The sequence below is a fragment of the Hippoglossus hippoglossus genome, chromosome 19, assembly GCF_009819705.1.
Source record: "Hippoglossus hippoglossus isolate fHipHip1 chromosome 19, fHipHip1.pri, whole genome shotgun sequence".
In the NCBI taxonomy this organism is placed as follows: Eukaryota; Metazoa; Chordata; class Actinopteri; order Pleuronectiformes; family Pleuronectidae; genus Hippoglossus; species Hippoglossus hippoglossus.
Genome location: NC_047169.1, coordinates 3702068 through 3724097, shown reverse-complemented (window position 1 = coordinate 3724097; position 22030 = coordinate 3702068). Strand labels below are relative to the sequence as shown.

General features: G+C 44.2%; 1 protein-coding gene across 3 annotated transcripts in view; it reads left to right on the top strand.

Moving 5' to 3' along the window:
• Nucleotides 1-840: 840 nt before the first annotated feature.
• Nucleotides 841-22030, top strand: part of ttyh2 (tweety family member 2) — a 47595-nt gene continuing 26405 nt past the window's right edge. The window contains exons 1-3 of one of the 3 annotated variants that reach the window (XM_034570928.1): nucleotides 841-1278; nucleotides 12585-12757; nucleotides 21279-21390. In XM_034570928.1, coding sequence (XP_034426819.1) covers nucleotides 1156-1278; nucleotides 12585-12757; nucleotides 21279-21390 — 408 coding nt within the window. In that variant the 5' untranslated portion in view covers nucleotides 841-1155. The remainder of the gene's footprint in view (nucleotides 1279-12584; nucleotides 12758-21278; nucleotides 21391-22030) is intronic. The other 2 variants (XM_034570929.1, XM_034570927.1) reach the window with 2 other exon arrangements.

Genomic DNA, 22030 nt, shown 5'->3' with positions numbered 1-22030 from the left:
GTTTAATACACCGTGTTAAACCATTTTTAACTGGCAATTACAACATGAATGAATTATTGATTTTATGCCTAAATGCACCTTCGTACAGACGAGCTGTGCACTGAGCCCAGCTGAAATCTGACAGGCCCCTGAAATGCCCTTGTCCTGCCAGTCTCAAAGAAACCTTTATTTTCTAACCTTTTTTGAAGTACACACTGCTCGAGGAAGGAACAGTTTTCTAAAATCAAAATATGTTTGACATAATTTGCAATTCAATGGTTTATTTGCAATCAATTCCACTGAACATTTACACATACAAGTATTACTGATGTCAACTCTTGACCCGAAAGCTTAAACATCAATGGGCAACCAGCGTTAAGTGTCTTCATTCTGTTGATGGGGTTGATTAAAGTTATTTGTAATTATGATAAACTTTTTTTTGCTTATGCAGCACTTCACAGACAATAAAACAGAACATACATGAAGTTCAATAACAACTTTAAACAGTTTAATGCAAGACAATGTTTAAACTACAGAAATGGAACAAACAAATACCTGGTTAATAAGAAAAGGTTATAATAATAAAAACAATGGAAAAGCAATCGAACTAACAAAGGCTGACCACCAGATGGCAGCACGGTGGCTAACTTCCACTGAGGGAAGAATAAAAATGACACTTTAATAATGAAACAACGTGATAATGATGGAAGAGCAGAAGCATTGTGGGTATTTAATTATCACTCTTATTCTCAGACAGAATTAAAACTAATTCAGCGTGCCCTGTCTGCGTGCTCCCGTGCCCCCCCCCCCCCCCACCCCCTCATGTCCCCCCTTTTTATTTTTTTGTAACCAGTGCGCGCCCCCGCTGCTGGCTGTGTTGTGCGCTCGGATCAGAAGCTGCGGACGCACACGGACACATGGACGCACTGTGATTATTCCCCCTGATTTTCCTCTTTTCTTTGCGGGATCTTCTCCTCTCTGCACCTTGTCTGTCTCTGCGGGGGACTTCTCGTGCGTTGTTTGGGGCTCATGCGTTTTCTGGAGTGTGCGTGTTTCCCCACTGAAACCAGCACGCACGCTTCCACCGCAGCCTTTGTATGAGATGAGGCTGGATTAGGATCCTCAGCTCCACCGGACGGAGGCTAATTCAAAGTTTTGTGGTTCCTCGGGGCCGGGATGTCTCGGGTGGATTACACTGCGCCCTGGTGGACCTACTGGCTGCACAATTTCCCCCACATCAACCTGAGGTTTCAGCCCATTGACAACAGCTTCCAGCCCGAGGAGGAGAACTACCAGCAGGTCAGTGCAGGAGGATGAGACGGGAGCCCAGACACCAAACACAGGGAGGGGGGGTGGGCACAGTATCCAAACAGGGCTGCTCTAGTTTAAAGTGAAGTTAATGGCTTTATGTGTGAATCAAGGAGTCACTAATATCAATGTAGGGTGTTTTACACTTTGTTGTGTCTTCTAATTCAACTTATACTTTCCTTTATTCTACAACAAGTAGTGTGTGTCAGTGTCCTCCAGGTTTCACGAGGAGCATCCACTTCCATAGATCAGCCGACAAAGTCCAAATGTATACAACTTTTATCATACGTGTACATTTGTGTATTGAATGGACCCAGAATGCTTCATTTCAAAAAGATGGGCGAGACAGGGAAAGCCCAAAATGTTTGTTATTGGTGGGAAGTGGCATCATTGAGTCGTGTGGTTTTTCTTTGAAGAAAATATGAAAGACACTTAGTTTTAGTTTTTCTGTTCTCTTTACTCGTGGAGTCAGAACATCTTGTAAATGCTACCTTCAAACTGGTCTCTTGTAACATTACCCATTTGTTTCTGAGGTGGGACTAATGAGTTGTGTCTGCAGAGGCAGATCAGGACGCGGACTTGCTTCACCCATGGGAGTCCATCCGACCCATCACACTGTTTCACCCAGCTTCTAAAAGTGGACAGGGATCAGCTGCTGGATGACTAATGACCTTCTTGTCAAACACCATGAATGTTTTATTGTGACACTGTTTAATTTTTCAAGGTTACAGATTAGCTCCTGTCAGTGCAGTGGAGTGTAGCTACGTCATGGTGAGAGCGGGCGGCATTACCGTTAATCATCCTCAGCAGAGTCTCCAGTGTGAGGTCAGGGAACCCATCACGAGTCCAAGTGAGTCAGGGACGGACTTCGTAACGATGTAGAAGGGTTTAATTTGTGAAATAACAGAGTTGCTGTGTCACCGTTTCAAGAACATGTGTTTTCTCTTTGAAGGTGAAAGCAAAAGGAGAAATTTCCTGAGAAACCAGTTCAGTTTAGACTAATAACGCTTTGAGGAGATGAAGGATACGGCCATGGTGGGATATGTTCTCTGATATGACTTTGTGACCACGCTTTCTCTCGACTGGACAAAAATATGGCAAACAGGGAGAAGCTGGGGTTGAAAAAACAACTGCAACTACTTTGTTAAGACGATAAGTCAGGAAGTGAAAGGCAGGAAGTGAAAGGCAGCATAAAGCTAAACTACAACTCAACAATTAGCTGCGATACCAACCGTCACTTTCAGCTGCCATCTCCCCACCGGCAGCGGTCTCCGTGATAAATCTCTGCTCTGCCAGAAATCAGATGGCAGCACGACTGAACTGCCTTCACGTAGCGAGTTTTTTCCTTCCTCTCCTGCAGCCAGTTTCCATCCATTGTCAGTGTCTTTGTGAAGACGGACTCGGGGGCCGTGGGGTGAGGGAGGAGAGGGTTGGGAGTCTCAGCAGGAGAGCAGCGGCTCCTCCTGAGAGGACTGTCAGAGGTGGGGAAACCCCCCCGTCAGCTCCACCATCAACTCCTCTTGTTCTCCCTGGCTTTTTGTTCCTTGTTTTCTCCTCTGCCTCGTCCTCGTCGAAACTTCGCTCCAGCTCTATTTCTTCCCACCAGATACACCGGAGCTCGTAATGCTCCCACTTTGCGGAACAATTTTCTGTGAAGCACAAAAGCTAATGACACAATCTCAGGCAGAGGCGAGGCTATTTGGGCCGTTACACATCCGTCCGTCGTGAGCTGTCGAGCTTAATTCTGATCACCACCTCTTGTTTCGACTGCATTAGTGGCAATTATAATGTAATGCATCTGCAATCTAGGGACATAGAAGTGGGGAGTATTTCCCCCTGGATGTATGTACTTGCATCGTTGTTAAATCGTGAATCATTCAGGGTAATGTAACCAGTTTAATGTGGTCAGTGGTCATGTACGACAAAGTGGATTTCAGTCACAAACTGGGGCAAACTGTGCAGAATGTTGGGATCAGACATTTCAGGAGTTTGTCTTCCACATTCGTAGACTCGTTCACAACAACAGAAAAATGTAGGAAACATTCCAGCGAGGGGGTGTCACCTGGGTAGAGCATGACGGAGGCAGGACGTGACCTGTTATTGTTAACATCACATCAACACCTGCGTCCGCCCTTATCGCCAAAAGCTCTAGAATCTCGTCTTCAGTCCAAGTCGGCGTCTTTGTCGGCTCCTCTTTTTTTTATCCTGAGATATTTGTATTATTCCAGTTTCACATCCGTTCCATGTTCACATCCGTCATCGACACGGCCACTCGCTGGATGTGAATCTTTCCTGTTGTGTTCTCAGGACAGGAAAACGTCTGTAGGGGCTGTATGTGAGAACTCAAATGACTGAGTCAGTTGCTCCGGACAATTTCTGGATCTTTTCCTGCCAGTCCCTGAAGAAAAGGTCCAAAAAAATGTCCAGAGCAACTGACGGTGACATTTGCGTTCTCACGTGCACCCTCACCAGACTCCAAATGCAGTTTTAGAATATTTTAATCATGCAAGCAAATTACTCTTAAGGGTATTCTGCAGCTCTTTATTTCTTCTCAGGGACGATTAACTGGATTCCAAATAATGTTTTCAGTGAATGTTGAGTGTTTGTGCTGCTGTGGAGCGAATTGAGCAGCACAATCAAAAACCTACAGTCCAGGCCACATGCCTCGACAGTGGAATTGTAATTGGCCGGCTGCAGTGTGGGCAATCCTGGTGAATTCCTCTGCTGGCTGTGGGCCATTGAATGTGATGGAATGTAGGGTCAGGATCTTTCACTGTGCTTTGTGTGTGTCCTCGTGTGTGTGTTTTTCTCACCCTCTGTCGGACACTGCTGTTGTCAGTGGAGCCTGTTAGCTGAATCACCTGACCAGAGTTTTTTCTGTCTCTAGTTTCTGTTCTCTATCAATAAACAAGCTGCTCTTCCTGTCGGACTTTGGGGAAATTCTCAAGTTTTCATGGGCAAAGTTGTTGAATTGTCTGTTTGGAAAAGTTCTGGAAGTTGTTGTTACTCCGATAAAAAGACCAACATGTTGATGGTTTCTTAGAGGATGCACACACACACACACACACACACACACACACACACACACACACACACACACACACACACACACAGATTATCTGCTGATCTCCTCAGTTCTCTGGAAAAATACGTCAGACAAGGGCCTTGTTTTTATATTTGTTGTGTGTGTGTGTGTGTGTGTGACTTTGTGTGTGGGTGTGTTTGTGTTGAGCCAGACATCATGTGTAGGTCAGCAGGTCCTGGTCCATCTGACTTCCCTTTTTCCATTTCCTGCTTTGTCACCCAAACAAGTGTGTAGCAGCTGCCGTCTGATGCGTCCGTCACCACGTGGGCCGCTGCTCCTCGTTCCCTGACACCCTGATACTATCCAAACACACAGAGCTGCAACATAGACACAAGCACTATCATTAAATCATGGATCGATTAAAGGCTAGAATGTAGTTTTTGTAGGAAAGCAGCAACGTTGGGCCGTGACTGCACGACTTCCTCTTTTCCCATCTCACCACTGGTCTCTTTTATGTCTAGCTCAGCTCACAAGTTTCTTCTAAAAGCTTTTATCTTGCTCGTACCGTGGCCTAAAACGATACGACATAAACGAACAAGCCATGGTTCTACTGTTCAATTACAGGGACACACACACACACACACACACACACACACACACACACACACACACACACACACACACACACACACACACACTTTGTACACTGAACCTTTCTGCTTCACTGGCTTTTCTCACAGAGATTCTCAGGGAACAGTGTTCCAGCCGAGCGCATCCAGACAGTCTCCCCCTCCAGACCGCTCTGTTTCTTTTTAAGTTGTCTTCGTTTTATTTTCTCTGTTATGTTCATCAGCCTTTTCCTTCACCTTCCGCTCTTCGTTTGTTCTTCGTTTGTTCACGTCAAACGTCCCTTTACCGATTTTAAATGGATCTATATTCGAGTCACAGCCACTCGTGTGGAAGATTTGAGAGAATCCATGTGAAGTCATGGGGGGATAAAATATTCATCCATTGTGCAAAACTGTTGTTGTTATTTCCTCATTATACTTTTACATTTGTGAATATTTCTGATTACATGGTACTCTTGGGTTTGATTGCATTTTTGCTTCAGCCCATTTGAAGTTAACGCTGCATCGAGCAAATTACAGCTGATTTTACAACTAAATGCATCAACTGTTTTTGCATGAAATTATAAAAGCCTACGACGGAAAAACACAGTTTCTGCTCAGCTCTCTCAGCCACTGTCATTTACCAAGTCTTATTTGTGCTCTTCAGGAAAAACCTCTTTTCATCCCTGTGCTCCTCGTCCCACATCAACCTCCCTGTTTTTGTGAATGATTGTTTGATCTTACTGTGAAAACAGCGATTCACTTCATCTCTGTCGCATTGATGACGTGTTTTTTCTTTTTTTCTTCCTCGTTTGTGTTTTGCATTTGCACGAAAGATGCGATCGCAGTGGCCCCCTCGGGCTCCAAAGAAGGTCGTTAACCCCAATCTGTCTCCATAGTGCTGGAAGCCAGTAATTAGCAGCACCTGATTGGCTGGATGGTATCAGCGAGGCTGGTGCTAATAAGGCAGCACGTCCATACCTCGCTGATCTAACAATATTCAAACGGGAAGTGACAGCAGTGACGACTCTCCCTCGTGCCAGGGGGAGCTGTGATTGTTTGGTGTTCCTCTACTGTTTCTTGGTTGCATCACATTCGTTTGGTGATCACCGGCGCAATAAGAAGCTTTACCCGGGGAGATCAAATGCCGTCAACCAAGTGTGCCGGATCGGCATGAACTGGGACAAGTGGATTCATGCAGACACATTCCCCTCCAGCGGAAAAAACCACAATGAAAGTCTGCTCCTCCGTGGAAGCTGGGGGTTGGTGTTGGGTTTCCTTTGTTGTGAGGGTGTACCATCAAAATCATGACCCCTGACTCCCCCGAGGGAAGGGGTTCGGGCTTCGGGGGTTCAGGGCGGGTGTCATGGAAACGGGGAGATAACAAGCTTCGCTGCACTCCAAAGATGTCCCGTAAGCACGGCCTGCACGGAGAAGCAGATGCTGGCGAGAGATTTACGAGGGCTGTGCAGAACTACAGGAATAAGCCAAACATTTCTCTTTGGGAAAAAAAGCGTAAACCACAGGAAATGAGCAGCGGGGCTTTACCTTCACAAAGCCCAGAGACCTTCGGTTTGTTCATGGAGAAGTTTGAGGGGCAACGAGGCAGAGCAGCATAACAGATTTAATAAGGAATCCTTTACATCCTGTCTCTTCAAATCCCTTGGGGTCGCTTTACTGGGAGGTAATGGTGTCCCAGCTGTGAGCACTCGGCTGGACGACCTCTGGTCCCCGGGGCTTTCACCTGAGTGTCAGAGGGGACCAGGCAGCAGCAGTGGGACTCGCACTGCTCCATTGATCCTCGATGAGGGGGTGGATTTCCTTATGCTCATGCCTTCATCGCCCACATTGCTCATGGAGCTCGGCAGCTCTCATTCAACCCTCATAGGCCCAACGTATTCATTATTTAAACTGATGTATTTGAGAATCATGACAATAGGATTTCCAGAGGGAACCTGTGTTGTCACTGAGTGGTTTTTATTATGTCTTCTGTTGTTTAATCCATTTCCCAGTTACCAGGATCCTTTGCAGGAACCAGGGTCTAAATTACGTTAGGCTGCTACTTTACGGCTAAAGGACAGGAACCTTTGGGATCAGGTGTTTTGAATATGCTTTGGTACTTTGTCACTTTCCCTGTCAACAATTGGTGTTGCTCGATTGTGTCATTGTTTTTTTCTGTAGGATCTTGTACTGTTGGTGCTTGACAAACTTAACAGGACATCTCGGCCTTTACTTCGTTGATTTTGACGAGACTTTAAAAAAAAACCTTTGTCCTGGGAGTTCCCCCCCCCCGACTGTGTGGTTCTGTAGAATGACATTTATTAATAATCAGTGAAAGACGAATACTGATGATTTCCAGCAGCAAGAAGAGGCCCCTGCTGCTCGCTAGGCTTTGACCTTTAAGGTGGAATTTCCTTCTTCTTCCTCTAACTGATCTGACACCCGTTTATCCCTTATGTCAAAGGAATGTCACTGTCCATTCCGTCTGCGTATACACACACACACACACACACACACACACACACACACATTGTAGATGGATGCACATGAGCCTGGAGACCTTCTCCACCTACGCACAGCTGTCTGCCACCTGCTGTGGAGCGGCCGCGCTCACGGAAGCCACTTCCTATCTCTTAGCGTGTATTTAGCACCACTCGCTAACATGTGCACCTCAACTGTTGTGTGATTTAGTCCTACTTAGCAGATGCACTGTAACAGATGGAGGTGCTTTCCGTCTCTATATATTAATTATGGTGACAACTTGTGTATTAAAAATGGATTTTTAATGGGCACTCAGCTCAAGGTACGAACCATGCACCACTTAGGCTGCTGTGAATTTGCATCTGTCTTGACGTACATCACATCTTCCATCTCCTCCTGTTTTCCACCTCTTTCCTTGCTGCTCCAGTAAAGTGCCCCTGTTTTAACAGTGGAGTGCTCATCAAGTGGGAGATATGCAGGTCACAGTTTCAGGGGAAATAAAATATTTCTGCAGGAAATCAGTGTTTCCGAGTCCTGATGAAACGAAGTTGAAGCTGCTGGACTGTGAAGGTTTGAACACGGACCTTTACATCCTACCCCCATAGATGCAGTGCTGCCAGAGTGCACTGCAGGGACACGGCTAATATCCCAATGTGAGGGGAATAGAATATTTTAAGCTCCAGTAATATAATCTGAAGTCATATACATGTATTGATAAGCACATGAACATCAGATCTTCGCTGAATGTCATGTAAGAGACACGTTAAAAACAAATGGAATAGTCAAAGTTGTCATATTAACTTTGACCTCGCTAACGTCAACTAGTCCAGACAAAGTAAGTGGAAAAACCTAATTTCATTCATCACTCTTTTATGGTTTCGATTATTTGTGATGGAATTGCAATTGTCTATAAACTAAGCTTGTGTTGCAAATGAAAGTTGGCGTAGGTACGTTTCCATAGCCTAGTAGCCCATCGACTAGATGGACGATATGACAGCTACTCAAAAGTAAAGTTATCTGGATCGCCCCCTGGTGGCTTGCTGGAGTATAGGCCATAACTCCAGCCTCCTCCATGTTAGTCGATGAGGGATGGACCAAACTAAAAACTCGAAGTACACACACAGTTTCAAAAGTCCTTAGACCTGCAGCTTTTTCCTCAGACGCTCCTCAGTGGCTTTATTTATTCTGGCTTTATTAAGCAAATGCAGTAAAAGAATTCGTTGAAAATACAAATTGCCTGCATTTATTCACCTGTTTCCATGGCGATGTCTAATGCTGTTCAGGTGCTTCCTTGCAAGATTCTCAACATGATGAAACCATTCATAATGTCACTCTAATGTTTGAGTTACATGTGAATTTTTACTTTCCACCGTAGGAACAGCGGTTGCATAACATTCAAAATGAAATGAACCATAACTAAATGTGTCTTAGGTTCACTCTGATTTTAAAACAAATATCACTACTACACCTCTGCCTGAACTGCTCCTCCCACAGTTTGTCTTGCTCTGCGGAGAAGCACCGAACTCGCTCTGGGGAGGCACAGATCCTCCTCCTTGCTTATTGATTTCTTTTCCCATCCTTGTAGTCTTGAGAGCATTCAGAGGTTTATTTTTTCTGGTGCTTTTTCACATCATCTAATATTAAGAAGTGATGCAGCTGCTCTGCTGTGGCCAGTTATCTTGAAATCGCTCCTGTGTTTTTGTCCTGTTTTCCACGAGGCTTCGTAATAGGCCATTACAGCCTCAATGGCCATTTATCAGACTGTCCACATCTGTGCCGTCATCCTCCCATCGGCTTTCATCATACCTCTGATGGGACTTGGGGAGGGGGGGGGTGTAAATGACTAACACAGTCCCCTCAGGGTCATATCTGCTCCAGGCTATTACTACCTCATTATGCTTCTCCCTTTGTCTAATAGGTGTCTGGCTGTGAGTGTGTGTGTTGTGTGTGCGCGCGTGTTGTGTGTGTTTGTGTGTATTGCATCTTCTTTTGTTTATTTCCAAAGCATTTTTCTTTCTTTTTTTTAAAACCTCACAGTTATTTACCAGATTATCGTTATTAGGTGCACACAGGCACACAGTGTACTTCAGCACAGTGGCCCGGCTCTAAATGATATTTTCATGCAACCACTTGAGACTTTTGAGACATTTTGTTGTCTGGAATTGAACAGTTTTTGAATTAGGTCTTTTTTAAAAGATGGTCGTATTACACTGTGCGGTTATGGAAATGTTAAACTCTGTTGGTTGACACTGTTTTGATTCCAGGCTAAAAACCATTTCAGATTACCAGGTAGACAACTGCTGGATTTTGCAACTGAATTTAATCACTTGTTAATAGGAAAAAATATATCGACTAGTCAATAGTGATAAAAGTCATTACTTGCAGCTTTAATTGAATCAGATTGATTGTACGTTGGCAGCTTTGCATTAAGTTTAGTTCCTACAGGGGCCTCATCATATTATCCGTGAAAAATCCCCCCCCCCCTCCCTTCGACTCTGCTGAGTTCATTTGTGTGTCATCCTTTAAATTTAAATTCGCCGAGCTCGTGGCTGATTCGTCCTGTCACACGCTTGTCTTCGGCTTTTCCCATTAAAGATTGAGATTCCTAGGTTTGCTCGCTATTTTGGGAAAAAGCGTAACATTATGCAACGCTGCCGCCTCAGGGCGAAGGCGTCGACAGTGGGAAACTGGGCCGTGCACTGAGTAATATCCGAGGTGGCCACGTGGGTGAGGAAGCTCCGTCTTTGTCTTCCCATTACGGACAAAGACTCGGGCAAACTGTCTTTGTCTTCCAGTCATTTGGCATCACCGCCACCGCCGCTCTTCTTAAACTGTTTACCTGTTTCTTAACTCTTTCTTGCCAACAACATTCCCTCCATCACCGTCTCTGTGCCTTTCCGCTCAGCTGGATCCTCCTTCCTTTCTTTCCTGTGTCATCGCCTCCAGCCTCGTACAGGCAAAGGACAGTAGAGAGTCTGAGAGTGAAAAGACGGAAAGGGAAGTGGAAACCAAACCACGGAATTAATGTGTCTCCAAAAAGTTTGTGTTTTTGAGTTGCTTACCTTCTACGTGGGTTTTTACCTCTGGCAAGGAGGCTGTTTTTCGTTGCTGTTTGTCTGCAGGATTATGCAAAAACCACGGAGGCAAACTTATTGAAACTCGGTGGAAGGATAGAAGATGAGTCGAGAAAGAACGCGTGAACTTTCGGAGTGGATTTGATAAAGGGGGTGGATCCAGGAATTCATTTCAATTTCTTTAACACTGTGAGATGAGGGTTTTAGTTTGAGCTTAATCCTGCTAACAAACAAACAAACCAACACTTGCAGATAATCATACATCGGTTTGAGTCACAAACACCATCCACGAGGAGCTCCAGCCGAGTTCTTCAAATGCTTTTATATCATTTCCTCCCTGTTTCTCCTCTTTCTGCCACACTCCCTCCTTTTTCCTGCATCGCCAGGCTGCAGAGGAATCACAAGACAGAGGCATGGCAATTCAAGCAGGCCTGTCACATGCTGTTTAATTCCAATAGACTGTGATAAGTCGCCCTTTCACTCGTCCTCCCCGCCTGTCGCAAGGGCAACGATACTAACCTGCACGTTACCATGACGAAAGGAGCGGCTTGGCCCAGACACCGACCAAAACCCCGACGATCACATGATCCACCTGCACCCCCACATCTCCTTGTCATTTACAGGCTTCTCTCAACCGATCTCTGTCTTTCCATCTCACCATCGGTGCACGCTGACTTTCATTGGTCCGAACTCACCCATTAACACATTTACAGTCCAGTCTCTTCAACTGCGGCGCCAAATTTCCATTAATTTCCACACTTACTCTATGGGACCCTTAAGGGTACATGGGAAATCCTGAGTACTTCTGCATCTTCTTCTGTGGTGAGCAGATGTGCGGCATGTGGCTGTGGAATGGGACAATACGAGGCCCTGCACCCCGACAGATGGAGCCATAGGGAGAGGAGCGAGAGAAATATTGATTTAACTGGAAGGGAGCAAATGAAAAAAAACCCCGAAGATTCATGATGCGAAATGAGTGAACACGGCTTTATCATTTCATGCAGTTGTAATTTTTATCTTTTATTAGCAGAGTTGACAGGATGAGGACCGTTTCAGATGTTGCCAACAGCTGCTCCGGGGATTTTTCAATCTTTTGCAATTTACCTGCCTCTTTTATAGCGCTCGTCGACATAATCCTGCAAATTCTTCCATTTCTGTATTTAATCCCGCTGCCTGACTTGCAGGACACATGACATCACAGCATGGGAACAGATGGCTCAGCACCAGAAAGATTTCAGACAAACTAAAAAGGAAGAGCAAGGGGGGGGGAGTAGGAGGAGGGGCAAAAAGGAGCCGAGCTTGAATAAACCCATCTGCTCACAGATGGCTGCAGAATTCATTTCAGGCTGTTAGGACACTCTTGTTGCTATTTTCGTCGCCACACTCCATCTCTCGCAGAAGGTGGGATGGGGGCTAAAGGAGGAACGAGAGGGGGAGATGTAGGCGCAGGGACGTGTGAGGAGGTGTCGGCTCTCCAGCTGGAGGCAGAAACATAACAGGCTCCCAGAATGCAGCTTGTTTCTTTCTTGGGGGCCGGTGAAGCTATATTCACTTGTTTTTATTTTTATCGTCACAGAACAGCATCCTCACATCGTGATGCTAAAAGAAGAAAGACATTTTTTTTGTCCATGAAAAGAAAGGAATCATTTTTGAAACGGAACAAATGGTCAAATTACAAATTCAATACAACACAACATGTTAACAAACAATGATCCAGCAGCATTAGCTTTAATTTGGCCTCCTGAATGTTCACTCTCCTTTTAGCTCCACTTTTGGTTGCCACCACCTCCTCAGAAAAAATAAGTGGCTCTTCAGATGCTAAATGTTTGACTGTGTTCACATGTTAATTACTTCAATTTACTTGAATAGCCATCGAATAACCATCGCAGTTGTCATTAGCAACGTCTCTGCTTCTCATACTATGACGAGTTTAATGTCTGTTGTCAGAATAATACGTCTGAAGTTACTTTTGAATACAGGAGTTGTATTGATCTTTTTTTACATTTAGTTTTCTGTTGCTTTTAAAAGCTGGTAAGCGTCACTCAGAGGTAGTTCCAGGTACGAGGCCTTTTTGTTTCTGACTCAGCTGTGTCATGTCTCCCCTTCCAGTCCCTCATATTTCTGGCGTGCGTGGTGGCCGCAGGACTCGGCGTCAACCTCCTCTGCCTCGCCATCTACTTGAGCTGTTTGTGCTGCTGCCGCAAAGATGAGGAGGAGGAGAGCAAGAAGACCAACTCCTGCTGCGTCACCTGGTCGGCTGTGGCAGCCGGCCTCATCACATGGTAAGGCACGGACGAGCTGTCATGACCAACTGTTGATTGACACACACACACACACACACACACACACACACACACACTCGCTCTCTCTCAAGATGTCTGCTGGTCAGAGCTGCACAGAATCTGTCTGACGCTGCACATCCGGATTTCCCACACGAATCCATAACTCACTGTGCAGACTCTTCTCCGTAGTGTGCGTCTGCCTGTCTTTGTTTTCCCATTTGTATTCTCGAGGTGTGTGGGGTCACTCTCCCTGGTCGACACGCCTGTCGGTCCACTTCTCTTTTGAAATGCCCCAAAGCTTCTATTTCCAGTTCCTGCATTTACTTGGGTTCATAATAGCACAGCCAATATACTTTCCTTTTCATTTCCTTCCTTTTGATCCGTCATTGATGTGTCTCTGCTTTTCACCTCCTTTAGACTCGGATGTGGTGGATAAAATCTCTGTGATCACCCGCTGCTCTTCCACATTTCTGTTGGATGTGTGCTTTTTAGTCCGTCTCCACCAACCTGTGCAGGTTAAGTACATGGACATCTGTTTTTCACATGAGGTCACGTGACCTTTGACCTCTAAAATCGAATCAGTTCATCTTTGAGTCTTAATTAAACATTTGTGCCAAATTTGAAAGAATTCTCTTGAGGCGTTTTTTAAGATAAAGCGTTCACAAGTAAAAAAAATAAAAGGGTTTCTGAGGTCACCGTTATCTTGACCTTTGACCTTTTATCACCAAAATCTAATATATGAATCCGAAATTTAAACAAATGCAAAGAAAACAAATACGACATAAACTGTGGGGCTTGTTAAAGATATTATGGGAATTATAAAGAAACATGTGATGAGAGTAAAGTAATTATACACATGCTTAAGTGTTGGTAGGAATATAAAACTCGTCTCGACACTAAGTACAGCTCAGGAATAATAATGGGATTCTGCATGTGTGTAAATAAAAACTCCCTGAGCCTTGGATATAAAGTTTATCAAGCGTAGCCTATTTATTTCTGTGTCGATATAACCTCCTGTTTATATTTCTGGATGGATGATGCCTCTCATCGTAATAAATGAAAACCGGTTACAGGTTACTAATGGAGAGTAAAATTAAAACTTGTATTGCTCCCATTAGCGCAGACCTTGTCTTACAAGACCGAAAACAGAATCCATAATGAATTTCAAGCTTCGCTGCCATGTCTTGTGCACAAAGAAATTAATTTTTTTTTAATTATATCACTTAAATTATTAAAAATTAGACTATTTTAGAGGAAGAGAATCGTTTCCTTTTACATAAAAAAAAAAAAAGGTCTGGACCCAGTGTTTCCCCTCAGATTCTACTCAGCGTCAAAGTGATTTATTTTGGCTGGAGGCTGCTGGATCTCATTAAGTCCACGCTGAACTGAAAACTTTCCTTATGTGAAGTGACGTTATGTTTAGCTCCAATAAAGATGAATGATATAGCTGCTGTAGCCTTTAGCTGCTACACAGACAATCCAGTTTCTTTTTCACTCAGAGCCAACTTTTCATTTTCCAAATACTCCGCTGCTGCTGACAAACCTCACATCTACCGGGGCGAAGATTCGGGAGCATCCTTTGTATCTTTACTCTTTTAATTTCGAGAGCATTACTTCCTTATTTCACGCTCAGATTTCGATACGCTCCTGCACAAACGTCCCTGGTCGTCAGTTTGAGTCCTTCTCCTCAGGAAGCTTGTGTGCGTTTGTGGAAAACTCTCAGATTTCTGATCTCGCTCTTGGATATTTGTGAAATGACCCCCAGTCAAGATTCAACCCAGCCAATAGAATACCAGGTGGGACGTTGACCAATGAAATCGTCACAGCCCTCTTACTTCTTACAGCGTCCCCAGAGACATTATGAGCAGCCAAATGTTTGTTGATCTCCAGTAATCGCAATTAATTTTGAAGAATGCTGGTAAACGAGCCACTGAACCAGGATGAATTAATGGATGGATGGATGGATGGATGGATGGATGGATAAACAGATGGATGGATGGATGGATGCCTGCATTGAGGCGGTGATGATCACATTCAGGCAACGTCCCACCGTTTCTCTCAAAATGAAAGACGACGCTCTGGAATAAGAAGAAAGTTAACTCCATTAAAGGTTCACTTACAGTCTAATGAAGTTACTAAAACACATCTGATACAACACAGTCAGCGCTTACATCACCAGACACAACCCATTGAATCAGTCTCAGAAATCTGCTCTATTCATGAAGGAGATAATTGAATTTGGAGGCGGGGGGGGGGGAGTGGTTACGTCTCTCGGCCATGTGACAGTCGTGTTTATCAACCAGTGAGGGATATTGAATTAGTCTTAAAGCATTGTTGGGCATCTTCTTATTGTCGTGTAGTGTTCGATTCCGGGACGCTCAGCGCTGCAGGCTTGTAGGACCCATTCAAACTTTTCCTATTTTAACGGAGGGTAAAATATCTGTAGTAGTATAGACAAAGTGTAAAGCACGTGTTCTTTACCTCTGGAGGTTTTAATTATACTAATAATGTATAGTAGATGATAATGACAAAGTATTTTTCACAAAATGCCTCAAAATATGGACGTTTAAAAGCGTTAAACATTTAAAATGATGATTTAAAACAAGATTCTGTACGTCAAATTATCTTTAAATCACTGTTTGCGCTAAAGCACCAATCACAGAACACTTAGCCTGGTTCTCTCACATCCAGTGTTTCCCCTTTTTGCCAAAGGAAGCCAACTGGCCTCTGTTTCCCACCGAACTCAGCCAGTCTTCATTACGTCATATTTAATCATTCATGTTCAGTTTTCTTAAAACTGTGCAGTGGCAGCGCTCCTCACATTAAACATGAATGGGGCGGAATTAAAATTAGAACAGAAAACCCAGGGAGGTCAGGCCCCACGGGGAGATGTGAGGTCTGTTCTGTGATGCAGCGGATTCACCAGGTCAGGTTGTGTTTTCAGACCACAGCCTGAGATGCTGGCTGCTGCATGAAGGCTTTTATAAATTGATTGTGTGGTTTTTGGTGTTTGTTTGTATTTAAAACCGCATCATTATTCATAAAACCAACCACAGTCTCACACTTAAGATCCTTTGCAAATATGGGGATTACTTTACCCCTCATATAATTATCACACACATGTTTCTATAATGTTAATTACAATGTTTAACATGTTGCCCCCAGCCGTTAATTACAATGCACATAATTCCTACTTGCACAAGAGCAGTGGATGGAAACACACAATTATTTGGATTTTCTTTTTTGCCAAATATTCTTTTATAATTTCTTTTCAATCTTCATTAGAAACATATTCACTCACAGATCTTGTTAAGGGGGTAAAGTGTTAACTCCTTTTCTGATTGTTGTTATCGACATTTTCATTTTAAACATATTGGAATAAAAAACTAAGAACTGCACATATGAAGTTAAGCTCCTTTCCCACCAATGTCCCAGGAAAGTGCACTTTCTTTTGTAGCACTGTACCTTAGAAAGAATAACTGTAGCTGTGGATAAATGACAGGGAAGGTCTTCATATCCTTGTAAGTACTGTGTCCACGTAAGAAAGGAATAAAGCCTTTGTCACAGCCTGTGGGAGATTTAGTGATAGAGGCGATTTTCAGACAGGCCCCGACGCTTCTCAAAGAAAAATCATATCCATCTGCCTGATCGTCCCCAGACTGATAGATATGATCTGTCCAGCTCAGGATTTAAGTGGAAACCTCTGTCACATCATGTTAGATAATAGTAAAAGTACTTTCGGGACTTTTAAATATGTCACATGAACTTTTGTCTCCGTATCCATCCCAGTAAAGTGACTCGTTCTGTGCCGAAGCCGATTTTTAAAGAGCCGCACATCTCGATAGATTTGAAGACTTAAGGTTTGAACGAGACAGGATTTCCTGCGGGAAATCAACTCTCCTTCGTCCGATTCCCAACTTTGATTGTGCCAATCCACTGGATACACCAGAGGAAGAGAAAAACTGACTTCATTTTAATCTCATCAGTCCAGATTCTTCCCCTCTCGTCACCGTCTCTTCGCCCCCCTCACTTCTACTCCCTGGGTCCCCTCTCGTTCTGTCCGTCCTCCCCTCGTCCCTGTGTTTTCTGTTTAAAGTCCCGCCGCGCTCCACTGTAATTATGTGTGACAGTGGCGGGAGCCGATTCGCCGTTATGTCCATCCTAATTAACGCTGGTGGAGCCGGAGCAGATGTCACTCAGCCGTGGTCGCAGCCCTGCCCATGGTGTAGCACTGCGACTGTGTAATTACACTGTTACCACAGCAGATCAGGCTACTCGTGTGGAAGACATCTGCACAGGGACAAAGCAACTAAGTTTACGAGTGTATCTTGTACTGTGACTGTATGGTGCTGATCAGTTTCACCTAAATGTATGTATGGAAATGAATTTAAAGTGCAATTTGACCCTTTAATTTGGTCCATGTCCTGTATGCTAACATGGAGGAGGCAGGGTTTATATAGTTGGGACCATAGAGTGTATTCGAAGATGGACGACATGACAGCTGCTCAAAAGTGAAGCCAAAGCATCTTGATCGCCCCCTGGTGGCTGGCTTCAGTATAGACCCCAAAACCTGTCTCCTCCATGTTAGCAGATGGGACATGGACCAAACAAAAAAAGTCAAAGTACATGTCAAAATGTTTTTTCTCAAAGACGGTTAGTCGTTTTAGGTAGTTCGTATCACACTGTTCATTTTCAACTCTGACACTTTGATTTTAATTAGTTATTTGATGCTAAATGTCACGATTGACGGCTGAGGCTGACTCGCAATCGGTCAAAAAATGTTTTTTTACTGCTCCTTGGGCATTAAAATAGATATTTTAGAAAAACTTCTCCCTCTCAAAGTCAGAGATTCATGCGTGACACATTCAGATGAGCCGCTGCATATTAAGAGGATTTCTTGGGGGTGACCCTTGCTGTAACTCGAGGAGGGCAGGGTAAAATCTAAATTCGTCTGTCAGTGTTTGTCCCATCAGCCGAGTATTTGCTGCCATTCTGGAGCCAAAGCTCAAACAGTCGAACATGTCTGAGTCTATTTAAAGTAGCCAAAGGCCTTTTTCCTGCTGCAGGCTGAAGGCTCCTTTTTCTAAAGTCCCTTCACTGTCTTTCATCCTCTTTTGTCATTTATCAACATGACAGTTAGGAATTTGGCTCCATGCTTGGCTGCTGAAATCTACGATATCCTCTCTGAATGAGATATTTCAAGGAGCAGCGCTAACTGGGACGACTGATGGAGGAGAGGCGGGGGTAGGAAAACGAGGGATTCGCTCGTGCCTCTCCGTCCTCGCATTAATTAAATCCGAACTTTTCAAAAATATTTGCTAGGTTCAAAGAAGGCGATGTTTCTCCCGGCGTCTTTTCTTTTCGTACAATGCTTCTGTGGCGTTGACGGATGTGTGATCCGAGATAAAAAGAGAGGAGCAACTCCTGTGGTATGTTTGCTTTTGTAGGTGATTCTTTGTATCAGAGGAAAGAGGAAGAAGGGAGTAGCAGCATGTGCGTCATCATCACTGGATTGTTGCTCAACGTGGCCACATGAAGCAGAGCTAACCTTCTCGTATTTGTTCTCTGTTTTCTTCCGTCTCGCTGTGATTCGCCCGTCGTCCTGCTCTCGGCGCTTGTGTCATATTATTTGTTGTAAACTGTCCGTCTTGCTGTCCTCCCAAATACAACAAACGCTGCTTTTGCTTATTTCACTGTCAGTCCGTCTCTTTGGCTCCGTCTACAGCCGTCACTCCCCGTCTCTCTCCAGACGGATGATTTTATTTATGCATTCTCCGTCTTTCACGTGTCTCCTTCTGCTTTTTCTAGGGTAATGCTGTAGCCCCCGCCGAGTGGGAGGTTTACCTGCAGGGCTTCAGTTAATGACTCAAACCTTTTTGTACTAATCATGAGAAAAAAGCCCCTGCTGTTCCGCCCCAGTGCACCCAGCATCGACTTGCCACACTGCTGCACAGCTCGCTCTGCCAGATCCCAGGCGAACGCTGCAGGAAGCATCATTGACCACGGTTTTTATAGTCTCTATTTTCTGCTTAATGCTTATCCGGAGCATCAGGGAGGATTCGGGGGGGTGGGGGAGCCACAAGGTTAAAGAGACCGTCTCAATTAGGCTGACTCCTGATTACCTTCCCTTTGGTACTGGCCTGACCTCCCCCAGCGTGGCCTTTATCTGGAGAACACTTTGGCAGTTGGTTAATTTAGTGATTCCCAAACCTGACCTCCTTACTCCAGGAGGTACTTTGGTCGTTTCTGTGGGAAACATTAAAATCATAGAGTGGCTTATCAAATCATATTATCATATTGAGTCACCTGAAAACCATGTTGGTCTGTGAAAACTAGCAAATAAGAAGCTGTGAATGTCGAGGTAGATTGATAGATAAATAGTTAATATTGATAACTCGGATACCACCCATCATAGCGTACTACCTACTTGCTTAGGTTTGGGAAGTTTCTTCCTGAACGTCATCATGTGGTTGAGATCCACACCAACTTTCAACCCGTCACCCGGCTTCTGCCTTTACCCCCCCGACATAATTACCATCACCGTTAGAAGTCACTCCAGGTCTCAAGGAAACAGCGGTGATAAAACCCTGTAGAATTAATGTGGTCATAAAATATTGACTCATAATAAAACGAATAAAGCCAAGAAGCCATACATCGTGTCTGCTCGACACCGGGGAGTGAAATGAGTCCCAGTTAAGCTCCATTGATTATCAGATAATGGACTGAGGTAAAACTGGGGGATGCTAATGTCGGCGCTAGCTACAACCAACGTAATTCTATACGACAGCTCTGCAATAATAAAGCTTGTATTTAATCATTGTGAGTCCGACGTATTGATTCATGCTGTTCAACCGCATGTTTTATTGAAAAGAGAAATATTAGAAACACCTTTCAAACTCATGCATAATTCAATACCAATAACCCTATAGGTGATATATTAAAGGGAAAAACCTTTTGTATTTAATAAATCAGTGGGATAATGATGCAATAAAAGAAAATAACGTTTTTTCTGCTGAGTCAGTTGAACATCAAACGGAGATTTTTGCCGCGACGTGTTGGACAGAATGTTTTTTGGGAAGAAGGTTCGACCCTCCAACTGAGTTCAGAGGCTTCAGGATCACTGAGACCCGCAGAGCAGAGACACGCTGGCTCAACACTTTACACTGGTGCCGTGTTAAACGTGTCACCCCGTGTAACACTGAATCAACACCTCCGAACATCAAACACTCAGTAAACTCAGGATTTCTCTGCAGGGCTGCTGATGTAATTCAAGGGTTTAAAGCGTTTCCTCCAGCAGAGACGTCAGCGGAGGTTTCGAGCTTTGTTCATCTCCTGAGTCTGACGATTTAAAGAATGTGTCTCATCTTATGATAAATTTAGTTACACTGTGATTTTTTTTTTTGCGAACAAAAGCTGTGTCATTCAGCAATTAATTTCCCTGCAGATTGATGTTTTATTTAATAAAAGGGTTAAAGTGTCCTGCAGAAATTAGCAGATGGTTTTTTTTATCTTATGTGAGACGGGCTGCTTCTGTGATACCCTGGCATTTCACTGCACTGGATTACCAGTGTGAACTGTGACCTTCAGTTCTTTACACCAGCTCCACTTGCTAATGTGCCACGTGTTCGCAGAGGCTGTGAGACATTATGTCTCCACATCAGAGGAAGATGCTTTAAAATCCGTTCGTATGGCGGCTCAGTCTGACGGCACTGTGGGGGGAAAAACCCGCAGCTCAGAGAGACTACTTAAGATTTTGTGTTTGTGTTGGAGGTTATTTTGTTTGTGCTGAACAAACCAAATCCTTGGATGACTGAATCTATAAAAACAATTCCGAAATTATGCATATTCCAAAATCCCTGTATTGTATGAAATTCTGGTTGAAAGAGTGTTGTTTACATAAGCAAACACAGAAATTCAAAGAGGTTTTTTTCGAGCAGCTGCGGCGCTGCGTAGATACAGTGTTTGTTTTCCCTGCTGTAGTAAACCCGTCTGTTTTGAGGTTTGCATAAACACGTCCATCAAACAGGAGTTTACTGCAGAACACAGTTACTTATCTTTATGAACTTCTTTTATCGCATTGGAGAGAAAGTAAGAGGGGGCCGCAGTCTTTGAGTTGGACTCAGAGAGGCTTCCCCAAGTCACGATGTTAATGTCCAGATGTTGTGTATATGCTGTTTTCTGTTTTGCCACATTTCTAATCGGTTGTTTCCATCTTTCACGATGTTTTAGGATTGACGGAAAATCTGTAGTTTGGTGTTGATTCATTTCTATGCTTTGGATGAACTAAGTAGAATTAATTGATCCAAGGTCAAAGGTGAAGACCACTCAGGTTTTTGGCCTCTTGAACATTATATCTTATAAGTCAGCCTTTCTGGGATATTCAGTTTTCGAAGCTGACGAATTTATCCTCAACTTCAGGACCTCACCTTTTGACTCGCATGATTTTCAAGTCCAGCAGTGTTGTCGTTATTTCCCGTCACTGCCTCAAAGCCTCACCTGTCCCGTCTTTCTCTCTCCACAGCGTCGCAGTGGGTGTGGGTTTCTACGGCAACAGTGAGACCAACGACGGAGTGTACCAGTTGACCTACTCCTTGTACAACGCCAATCACACGCTGGGCGGCGTGGACAGTCTCGTAAGCAAAGACACACACACACACTCCTCACGTGTTCCTGTACGAAGTAAGACACGTTCAATTCAGCTCAGTGCGTTACACCGAGACTGCAGATGACGGATCCATTCAGCTGTAAACAAACTGCTGTGAAGAGAAGGCTTCAGAAATATTATAGAGACGCTCGCTCACACAAAAGAGGAGACAAGCCCAGAGGACACAGTTTAGTTTCCCTTAAAAAAAATTGTATGGTCTTTTTATAGCTTTTTACCGCTACACACAAATTGACAGCCTCTCTACACAAAAACTCTCTGGTTCCAGACAGACAGCTCTCTATCTCTCTATCTCTCTCTCTCCCTCTCTCTCTATCTCTCTATCTCTCTCTCCCTCTCTCCCTCTCTATCTCTCTCTCTCTCCCTCTCTCTCCCTCAGCCACCCTGGACTTGGCAGAAACAGAGAGTCGTCCTGTGTCTTTCTTCTTGTGCTCGCTTTGGCTCAGCTCGTGTGCATGATTCGTTTTTCTATTTTTATCGGGCCTCACTTCCCATCTAAGAGACGCTCATCACACAGACGCCCAATCTCACCACCGTCGCAGATTTCACACTAAACGACAAGGCGTCTTTCTTTTTCTAGTTCGAGAGCCAAACTCTCTACTCTAGTCTTG